Below are 11660 nucleotides of genomic sequence, written 5' to 3'. Positions count from 1 at the left end.
TCTTTTTTTCGACCACCATGGCGATATCCGTTAACGGAGATCGCCAACGCCGTGACTAGAATGGCCACTGTACCGTGACTAGAATCTAGTACACTCTACCGTGACACTCTTGTCGACTGTATGCGGAGACGTCAGTCTTGCGCAAATCCAAGCAAATCTGATCGCCTCCAAGCGTAGTATAAGGCAGGGCATTATTAAACATTTTTTTATACCACTCTAAGCCTAATAAATTTTCTTTTTAAGGGTGAACGAGTTTTTCGGACTCCGACTTTTCAGACTATATTTCGGTCCCCGCGAAGTCCGGAAAATCGGTCGGCGACTGTATACACTTGAGAGGAATCGGAGACTGCAATTCGCGAGCACAAAAGGAAACCGCCCTAGCGAACTGCGATACTGCGCACCACGGCATGCTGCCTTGGCTGCGTTCCGTCCCCGTCGCTGCTTGGCCGACGCGGGCGGCCCTCGCGCCACCTCTCGGCCGCAGAGCCCACCAATTTCTTTCCTACTTTTGCAAGCCGGATAGAGGTGGCGCCAGTGTCTTTCCCTCCCCCCGTCACCCCACGCGCTCCGCGTCGTTAGCCGTTGGCGTCGTATCGCCGGGCAATCCGAAACCACGAAGTCTCGCGCTATCGGGAAGCCGACGTGTTCTGTTCCCGAATTTTATCTGCGTTATCTGTCGGAAAACGTAGTCCGACGTCAGGGGCGAGATGACTGAACGAACGAAAAGTGCCATTTGGAAACATTTCGTAAAGAACTCGGCCCAAGAGGCTACGTGCAAAAGCTGTGATATGAAACTTCGAACACCATCGAGTACGACGACGCCACTTGCGAACCATCTCAAGAACAAGCATCTTTCTTTGCACAGTGTGTTTTTGAGGGACAGCGGGAAGCAAGGAAGACCAGAAGGCGCACAGCCGCTCATCAAAAGTGCGCTGAAGTCAGGCAAGGACCTATCGCAGCGCGAGAGAACGTCGATAACCACCAGGATTGCCCGAATGCTGGCGCTCGACCTTCAGCCTTACATCTGTGTCGAAAATCGAGGTTTCAAAGAGCTTATGAACCACATGGAGCCGTTGTACAAGATACCCAGTCGCACGACGTTTTCGAGGACAATCATCCCAGCGTTGTACAGAGACACAGTTACGGCTGTCAAGGAGAGAATGCATGCGGACTTCCAGGAAGGCATAGAGTCGATCTCGTTTACAAGTGACATGTGGACGTCGAGGTCTAACCAAAGTTACATCAGTCTTACCTGCCACTACTTAACCTCCAACTTCGAGATGAGAAGCTTTGCATTGGACAACCGGAGTGTGACCGAGAGTCACACTGCTTGCAACATCATGGAGCACCTGCAAGCAATGATGGATAACTGGGAGCTGCCACTGCAGGAAGTGTCAGTCTATGTGGTGATGGACAATGCACGAAACTTCCGTGCGGCCCTTAGGGGCATTTCTTGCGTCCCAATGCAGTGTATGGGCCATACACTGCAACTAGCTATAAAAGATGCCAAGGAAGAAACAGCAGGAGTTCCTGCCATTCTCAAGAAGTGTCGCGCAATTGTCGGTCATTACAAACACAGTGCCCAAGCTGCGGCAAGACTGCAGGATTGCCAGCGACGGATGGAGCTCTCAGTTTTGGAACTTATTCAAGACGTGGAAACAAGATGGAACAGCGAGCATGACATGCTCTCACGTCTTGTGCAACTGAAAGAAGCCGTCTGTTTAGAGCTTGCCACCTCTGAGACAACTGTGCCCAACCTGACACCCCAGGAGTGGAAAGCAGTGGCTGGGCTCGTCAAAGCTCTTGAACCAATCGCATCGGCGACCAAAGATCTTAGTGGCCAGAAATATGCAACTTTGTTGTCAGTAGTACCATTTCTCTATGGGACACAAATGGTCCTGAAAGACTGCATTGCAGCCGATGATGACACCTCAGAGTTTGCAAGAAACTTGCTGAAAAGCATGAGGACAAGGTTTCCAGGGCAGGACGAGCAAAAGGAGTATGTGTTGGCAACCGCGTGTGACCCAAGGTTTAAGAACCTCTTTTGTGCTCAAACATTCGAGGAAACAAGGCTCGTGGAGCTTGCAAGACTGAGTTGCAGAGCTCTCCAGGAGAAGCATCAATTGACTATACTGAAGCGTCAACATCTACAGCTCACAAGGAGCGCGTCAGCAGTATCTGGGACAGCATTGAGAAGCTGGCAGCGTCATCAAAAAGAAGACACTCCTTCAAAACAGCCAACATCGAGGAGTTTCAGCGGTACCTTCGAGAGCCCACTTGCAGTAAGGACCAAGACCCTCTAGCATTCTGGAAAGAGACAGGCAAGCAACACTTCCCAGGATTGTGCAAGATGGCCATGAAGTACATGGGCATTCCAGCAACAAGTGTACCAAGTGAAAAGTTGTTTTCGACGGCTGGCAACATTGTTACGGCCCGGAGGGAGAAGTTGACCCCAGATCACGTACAACAGCTGCTTTTTTTGTATGAGAATTTGTAAATATTTGAGCTTCTATTAAATAATTTTGCTATTCGATATTCGATTCGATATTCGGCTTTTTTTTCTTGATTCGATTCGGTATTCGATTCGAGACTTACTATTCGGTATTCGCACACCCCTACTTTTTCTCTCTCTTTCGGCTTCCCTGCACTCCACAAGCACGTTTAGCACGGTAAGCCTCTCTCCACATCTACCACAGTTGGCGGGTCATTTCCAGTTAAGAGAAAATTGTGGGTGCCATATGTATGTCCTATTCTCAGACGAGAGAATAGGACATTAGTTGTTCGTATTTTCGTAACAGGATGCCACGGGCCAATCTGTGGCTTAACTAAGTGGAGCTTATTGTTCGTTTCGGCACCCCACAAGCGCTGCCAGTGGCTTCGAAGTTTCTTTCTCAAGTAGGGCTTGAGATCTGTGGCAGGAATAGAAGCGGTAGGGTTAAGGGCTCGTGATGCAGTTGATGTGGCCATTTGATCAGCCAGAACATTGCCCTCGATGCCTCTCTGGCCAGGCAGCCAGCACAAAATAATATGCTGGTTGGACATGTATGCTTTGCACAGAGCAGAATACAGTTCAATGAGTACAGGGTTTTTGTGTCTATGTAGAGTCATGAGGGCTTTTACGACGCTTAGGGAGTCTGTAAATATTATTGATCTTTTGAGGTTTGATCTGCCTATACTCTTCACAGCCAATAAAAGTGCATAGGCCTCAGCCGTAAAAATGCTTGTTCCTGGGTGCAGTACATCCGACTCGGAGAATGACAGTCCGACTACTGCATAAGACACCCCTGCATGCGACTTGGAAGCGTCAGTGTAGAACTCAGTGCAGGAAGAGTACTTGGACTGAATTTCTAGAAAATGCATTTGGATAAGTGCCTCTGGAGCGTTTTTTGTGACCTCTACAAACGAGGTATCGCATTCTATGAGTTGCCACTGCCACGGTGGCACTGGCTTTGCTGGGGCCATCAGAGTATTTTCAGGTAGTGGGATATCCATTTGTTCACTAATTTTCCTTACACGTACTGAGAAGGGATCTCTTACTGTCGGCCGGTTATTAAGGAGTGTGGCACTGGTCATATCCTTTACGGTTGAGAAAGACGGGTGTTCCGAGTTCGAATTAACTTTCAGGAAATAGGTGAGGCTTAGGTATCAACGTTGCATGTCAAGTGACCACATGTCCACCTCTACGTACAGGCTTGCCACAGGACTTGTCCTGAAGGCACCAGTGGCTAGGCAGATGCCTAGATGGTGTAAAGGATCCAGCATCCTTAGGGCGCTTGGCGTAGCAGAATGGTACACTATGGCGCCGTAATCTAGTCTTGTGAGTATGAGGCTCTTATGCAGATTCAAAAGACACTTTGTGTCACTACCCCAAGCGGTGCGTGACAACACTTTTAGAATATTTATTGTTTTCATGCACTTGTTTCTTAGATACCGTATGTGTGCCACAAACGTAAGCTTCGTATCTAGAATAACACCTAAAAATTTATGTTCGGTTTTTATGGCCACACGTTGTCCCTGCAACTCAATGTCAGGATCGGGGTGCAGACCCCTCTTTCTGGAGAACAGGACGCAGGTGGTCTTTTGAGGGTTAAGGCTAAATCTATTCTCATCTGCCCACTTAGACACCTTGTTCAGACCAAGCTGAATCTGCCGCTCACAGACTGCGAGATTGCACGAGGCGAAACCTATCTGTACATCATCGACGTATGCAGAATAAAACATGTTTTTTGGGATATACAGACGCAAAGAACTCATTTTTACGATAAACAGAGTGCAACTGAGCACCCCGCCCTGTGGCGCTCCAGTTTCCTGCACAAATGGTCTTGATACAGCATTTCCCACACGAACACGGAATGTACGATTAGATAAATAACTTTCTGTGACATTTAACATGTAACCACGTATACCAATGTGTGAGAGGTCTCTAAGTATTCCAAACCGCCACGTGGTATCGTAGGCTTTTTTCATATCACGGAATACAGACAGAAAGAACTGTTTATGGACAAAAGCTTCACGAACTTGCGTCTCGATCAATACGTATCAGATGGTCAGCGGTGGATCGACCCTCTCGAAACCCGCATTGGTACGGGTCAAGCAGTTTGTTTGATTCAAGGAAGTGTATTAGTCATCGGTTTATAATTTTTTTGAACAGTTTGCAGAGACCGCTTGTTAGTGCTATAGGCCGGTAACTTGAAGCAGACGATGGGTCCTTGCCCTGCTTCAGTATAGGAATAACAATGGCCTCTTTCCAGGCAGAGGGAATCTCGCCGGAGGTCCATATATAGCATTGTATAGGGAGAGCAGAGTTTGTTTCATGGAGAAGGTGTTTCAGCATTTGATAAGCTATGCGGTGAGGGCCTGAGGCAGACTTGTTGCAGCAACTAAGCGATGCATAAAGCTCAGCAATGCAGAATGGCTGGTTGTATGCCTCGTGTCCGGTACATTTTCTTTCTAGTGTCTGTTTTTCTTTTGCAGCCTTGTGTCTTTTAAATGTTTGTGAATAATGGGATGAGCTGGCCACATGATCAAAATGTACTCCCAGACAGTTAGCTTGGTCTTCCAGACTGTCACCTTGTGTGTTTACCAACGGGATTGAATAAGTTTGTAGCCCTTTTATCTTGTTAACATTTTTCCAGACTCTGCCCTCTTCTGTATATGAGTTGATACCTGATAAAAATTTTTCCCAACTCTCTCTCCTGGCCTGTCGGCGCGTTTTTCTGCCCTCCGATTTTATTTTCTTAAAATTGACAAGATTCTCCGCAGTTGGGGAGTCGCGTAGCAACTCCCACGCTTTGTTCTGTTTTCTACGAGCATTCCAACATTCCTCGTTCCACCATGGGACACAGCGTTTGCCAGGTCGCACCACTCATTTCTGGTATACATTCAGAAGCGGCATCGATTATGAAAGATGTAATACACTTAACAGCAGCATCAATTCCCAGTGAAGATGTGTCAGGCCACGAGATACCACTTGTAAGACTTTGGAATTTCTCCCTATCTGCAGCATCGAACATCCACCGGGAAGCCTGTGGTGGAGGTTCATTTTGTAGTGGTGATTTAAGCAGTATGAGGAAGTGGTCACTCCCGTAAGGATTTTTTATAACTTCCCATTTAAGTTCGGGAAATATAGACAGGGAAGCTACACTGAGATCAATGGAGGAAAATGTTTTGTTTGCGAGATTGTAGTAGGTGGGTTCCTTCTTATTCAGGAGACATGCACCACAGGAGAAAAGGAATTGTTCGATTAGGCATCCTCGCGCATCGATATGTGTGTCGCCCCACAAGCTGCTGTGTGCATTGAAATCGCCAAGAACAAGGTAGGGTTCTGGTAATTCATCTATAAATGACTGAAATTCATGCTTGTGTAAAGGATAATGTGGGGGTATGTAGAGTGAGCAAATGGTTATGAGCTTACCCAGAAGTACAGCACGAACGGCTACCGCCTCAAGTGCCGTATTGAGTGGAAGTTGCTGACAGGCTACACTTCTGTCGAGTATGATGGCCACACCACCAGATGATGCGGCAGAATCCTCGCGATCTTTTCGGAAAACAATATTCTGACGTAGGAAGTTGGTGTTTCTGGAGTTTAGGTGTGTTTCTTGAACACACAGCACCTTTGGAATAAATTTATTGATAAGTTCTTGGGTCTCGTCTAGGTTGTGGATTAGTCCCCTAACATTCCACTGCATTATTGTGTTCATGTTGGAGGAAAATAAAAGGTGCTGTGTGTCTGAAGGGAAGTGTACAGCCTATTTTACAGAGCCTTTTCCAGGCGCTGTACCTGGTGTCTTATCTTTTTGGAGCATTCTTGGGAGAGTCACCTCTCCCTAGGCACTCCGTGTGCCCTCTCAGAAGGAGTTGTGTCCATTGCCTCTTGCGAGGCGTTGGACTCTCACTCTAGCGAGCGATGTGTACGTCGGTTTGGCTTCGCCTCGGAAGACGAAGCCTTTGTCCCCACCAGTGCGGAGGTTGATGGTGCCTCCTTAGCCTCCGTGCTATCCTGACTGCTGCCAGAGCTAGCAGGGGCCACTGGTGTGGCCAAGTTCGGTGATGGCAAGGCAGCCTTGGCTGCTCCCACCATAGGGGCGGCTGCCACAGCCGGCTGCTCGCTGCACGCGGGCCGGGCAGGTGGCGGAACTTGGTGCGACACTGCCCCCTGACGCGTCGCCTCGGCATAAGTTGTACTGTGGAATGGTGAGCACCTTTTACGTGCTTCCTTGAAAGATATGTTGTCACGCACTTTGAGAGTGATTATTTCCTTTTCTTTTTTCCAGTTCGGACAAGATCTGGAGTAAGCTGGATGTTCACCATCATAGTTTACACAGTGAGGTGTCACTTCACAGTTGTCTGAGGCAAGACCTTGCACTCCACATTTTGCACATGTGTCTACTATGGCAGCTCTGCGAGCTGTGGCCAAATCTTTGACACTGGAAGCATCTTCGTGGATTAGGTATGTAGGGTCTGACCGCTATCTTTGTGTATCCGGTTTCTATGGTTTGCGGCAGATCGCAAGTTGCAAAGGTCAGGAGGAGGTGTTTGGGAATTTCTTTATTGTCTCTTCTGATAACGATGTGCTGTACATTTGTTACGTTTTGCTCTTTCCAGCCTTCCAATAGTTGAGTTTCGGACAAGTCGATGAGATCTGCATCGGACACTACTACACGTGCTGTGTTCATAGACCAATGCGGTGAAACAGTAACAGGTATGTCACCAAATGCCACAAGCTTGTTCATTTTACTGTGCTGCTCTTTATCACGGATCTCAAGGAGGAGGTCCCTGCTCGCCATTTTGGTGACCTTATAACCAGGGCCAAGGGCTTCAGTCAGGCCTTTTGCAACTAGAAAAGGTGATACGGTTCCTATCTGGTTTCTCTGTTTTTTCACTGTGACAACATGGAAACGAGTAAAAATTTCTCTAGGTTTGAATAGGCTTAATAGTTCTTCGGTGTGTCCCCTCTTGTGAGGGTGACGATCAAGTAATCGGGGAAATGCAGGCGGTCCCATATTATTTTCGTTTACTTCGGCAGCAATGGCGGCCACCCATCACGGAGCCCAACTAGGGGATGCTGCAGTACTTAACGTGTAAGGCTGCAGACGCCAGCCGTGCATTGCTGCTATAACCCAATATAATATACCCAAGAGAGGGCACATACACAAGGTTAACCCAAGCCACCTACGAAAACATGGAACTAACAGAAGAGAAGAGGAGACAGGAGAATAAAGAAAGGAGATGGGAAAGAAAAAAAGTCAGAGAGGGGGATAGGAAAAGGCGACCAGCCGATTTCCCCCGGGTGGGTCAGTCCGGGGGTGCCGTCTACGTGAAGTGGAGGTCAAAGAGGTGTGTTGCCTCTGCCGAAGGGCCATAAAGATCCGAACACCCGGCATCGGCTCCAACCCCCAGGATCCTCTTTTCCCCAGACACTGCGGACACACCGCAGTGGAAGCACAGAGGCCAATGGTCCGGTGTGCGCCAAACATCCGACATCCGAGAGGTCATGCGCCGATCGTCAGCGTAATATACCGGTTGCTCCTGCGGAAACACAGCGGGAGGAGCGGTGGAGGGAAACGCTGGAGGCGCGCGTTGTTCTGCGATGTATGGTACCGGTTGTGCAGATGAAAGCGTAACCGAATGAGCTGCGTGAACTAACAGCGGGGGTGGTGCAGGGAGTCTCAGGGCTTCCGCGTAGGTCACATGGCGGTGTTCAGTAGGTGCAGGCGCGGTGTAAGCAAGAGGACAGGTCGACCAGAGTGCTTGGTGAACTTCATCTTTTACGACATTCTCAATAGAGCCCACCACCGCTTGTGACGTGCCGAAAGCCTTCTGTATTTCTTCGCGCACGACAGCGCGGATTAGTTCGCGAAGGTGGTCATCATTGCTTCTGGTGGCCGTGAAAATATCGGTGGTGGATGTCACGTTCACGTACTGTTCATAGAAAATCGATCGTTGCTGAAACATCTTTTCTATACTTACAGCCTCAGATAAAAATTCGGCGACAGTCTTCGGAGGGCTCCGCACAAGACCAGCGAAGAGCTGCTCCTTCACTCCTCGCATCAGGTGACGCAACTTCTTGTTCTCGGTCATTCCCGAGTCTGTTCGTCTGAAGAGGCGCATCATATCTTCGACGAACGTGGTAACACTTTCGTTGGGAAGCTAAACGCGGACCTGGATTGCTCGTTCGCAGCGATCAGCACTGGCGTAGGCCTCTAGTAACTGACGGCGGAACTCAGGCCACGTCAGTTGCTGCTCACGGTTTTGGAACCATGTGAGCGCACCGTCTTCCAGGCAAAAGTAGACACTTCGAAGTTTAGTTGTGTTGTCCCATTCATTGTATTCGGCCACGCACTCGAAGTCAGCCATCCAGTCTTCGACGTCTTCGAAAGTCCTTGCCATGGAACGGCTTTGGAACCCGTGGATTTTGAAGTGTGTGCCACTTCGTCACCGCAGCGCTTTCCATACCGGTTAAGATGGTCTGAAGCGCTGCGGGGTCCTCAGGAGGCAGTCCCCGGATCCTGCGGCTGGCCCGGTGGACCGGCGTATCGATTGGCACGGGGGTAGTGGTTCCACTGCCAGGAGTCTGCGACATGGGTGAGGAATACCCAGCACCTCCACCACTTTGTCACGTGCCTTGTGAGAGAACGGGCGACGCGACCTTTATTGATCGTAGCGGCTCCTGGAAAGCACGGCGCTGGGGGCTGGCTATCGAGCGGGCAGAGATGATGATGATGATGATAACCTCAGCATATGGCTCGTACCCACTCCGGGGGATTGGCCCAAGAATTGGGCACCTGAACTTTTAGATACGGTTTTTGAAACTACTGTTACAGTGCAATTTAGAAATCAGAACAGACAGAATAATTTTCCTATACTGCACTTTTTATAATATAGATGTCATGCTATATCTCTAATTTATTTATTTATTTAGTTATTTCAGTACTCTCAGGGCCAGAGGCATTACAGAGAGGAGGGGCATACAAAATTGGCGGCAGTTTCCTTAAATTTGTTGACGTCGGTGATGGCAGCGATGAAGGCAGGGAGATTGTTCCAGTCATTTCCAGTTCGAGGAATAAATGAATTTATGCAAAGCCTAGTTCGGCCTTGCGGTATTCCTACCTTGAAGTTGTGGTCAATGCGTGAAGATATATAAGATGGAGGGAGGAGTAGCTTATCTTTGAGAATAGGGTTAGTATAATAAATTCTGTGGAAAAGACATAAGCAAAAATATTTACGGCGCAGAGAAAGAATGGGAAGACCAAGTGCAGATTTCATTGCAGATACGCTTGCTGTTCGGGAATAATTTGCAACAATAAAGCGGGCGGCGTGATTTTGAACAGACTCTAAAGTGTTAATTAAAGTTATCTGATTAGGATCCCAAATGGAGCAAGCATATTCTAGTTTAGGTCTTATTAATGTCCTATACAGATGAAGCTTAACGGTGCTATTAGAAGCTGTGAAATGGCGCCGTAAGAATCCGAGAGTGCGGTTAGCCTGGTTGCATATGTAGTTCACGTGCATTTTCCAGGGCAGATTGTCTGTTAAGTGAATACCAAGATATTTGTACGATGAGATAGGTGATAGGAGAGAGTTATTGAGAAGATAGCGAGGGGTGTATTCAGGAGGACGGCTGGAAATATGCAGATGTTTGCACTTAGTGGTGTTAAGCGTCATGAGCCATTCGCTGCACCATGAAGAAATTGCGTCCAAGTCTGATTGCAAACATGCTTCATCAGAGGGATTAGTAATTGAACAATAAAGCACACAGTCATCTGCGAAAAGATTTATATGGGAGATAACGTTGTTAGGAAGATCATTAATATAATTTAAGAACAGGAGAGGACCTAACACAGAACCTTGAGGTACTCCAGAGGTTACGGAAACAAGAGGTGAGTCATAATCATTAACTGAAACATATTGACTACGGTTGGAAAGAAAACATTTAATCTAGCCTAATACTTGATCGTTAATATTAAGAGCACCGAGTTTAATTAGCAATAGATCGTGAGAAACAGTGTCAAAGGCCTTAGCAAAGTCTAAAAAAATGCAATCCACAATAATGTTAGCATCCATAGCGCGAAATAAATCATTAGTGAAAGAAAGGAGATGTGTCTCACACGAAAAAAATTTTCGGAAGCCATGTTGACATGAATTGAAAAACTTCTTAGATTCAAGGAAGGTAATAAGATGAGAATAAATAATGTGCTCAAAAAGTTTACAGGGAACGCTCGTTAATGAAATGGGCCGATAGTTAAGTATTGAAGCGTTACTACCTGATTTATGCAATGGAACCACCTTCCCCACCTTCCAATCAAGAGGGATGGAACAACTCTGCAATGACTGTTCAAAGATTTCACGAAAAATCAATGATGAGCAGGTAGATGTACTTTTCAAGAACTTCGTTTTAATGCCGTCGATACCTGAACAAGATGAAATCCTCTGTCTTTCAATTAAACATGTTACGCCAACAGAATCAATGGTTATTGGATCCATGGGTAAAAAATCAGATGTACAAGGCTGAGGGAAAACATTCGGCAGGGTACACGAAAAACACGAGGCAAAAAAATCATTTAACACTTTGCAGCAGTCACTCTGGTGTATCGGAGTGTTGTGATCATCGCAAAGATCTACTGTATTCGGCTTATTCCCGCTGACCACATTCCAAAATTTTCTTCGATTATCTCTAAGAAGGAACGGGAGCGTGTGCTGGTAGAAATTTTTTTTTACTTCAGACGAAATTTGTTTGTAATCCGTCTTAGCGGTGGCGTAAGCGTGCCAGCGTTCGGCCGTTTGGGTTGCCTTGGCCCGCCGGAATAGTCTTTTTTTCTTGTTCAGCAGGCGCCGCAGGCGTGTGTTAAACCAGGGAGCATGAGAGTTAGATATAATACGTTTCTGAGGGATGAATTGATCAATTAAAAAATTGACTTTTTCTTTGAATAAGGTCCAATTTTCATCAACACTGCACGTGTGGACACTTGGAATAAACTGGGTGACAAAATCCATTAGTTCGCGGTTTATAGACTCAAAGTCAGCATTTTTATAGTCTCGGATAACTTTTGGTGTTTTGGTAGCGGGAACAGACGTGCGTAGTTCAAAATAAATGAGGCAATGATCACTCAAACCAGGTAAATATCTTAAGCAGGAAACAAGCTGGGGTGTAGTAGTGAGAA

General features: G+C 47.2%; 1 protein-coding gene across 1 annotated transcript; it reads left to right on the top strand.

Moving 5' to 3' along the window:
* Positions 1-995: 995 nt before the first annotated feature.
* On the top strand, positions 996-2303 carry LOC119442567 (zinc finger BED domain-containing protein 4). Its single transcript, XM_037707493.1, has one exon. The coding sequence runs from the start codon at positions 996-998 to the stop codon at positions 2301-2303; it is 1308 nt and encodes a 435-aa protein (XP_037563421.1).
* The last annotated feature ends 9357 nt before the right edge of the window (positions 2304-11660 follow it).

The sequence above is a fragment of the Dermacentor silvarum genome, chromosome 1 (genome assembly GCF_013339745.2).
Source record: "Dermacentor silvarum isolate Dsil-2018 chromosome 1, BIME_Dsil_1.4, whole genome shotgun sequence".
Taxonomy (NCBI): Eukaryota; Metazoa; Arthropoda; class Arachnida; order Ixodida; family Ixodidae; genus Dermacentor; species Dermacentor silvarum.
This window is presented reverse-complemented; position numbering and strand designations above follow the sequence as displayed.

Excerpts from the sequence above, each read along its gene's own strand:
- LOC119442567 (XM_037707493.1), top strand. The coding sequence starts at position 996 with ATGCTGGCGCTCGACCTTCAGCCTTACATCTGTGTCGAAAATCGAGGT.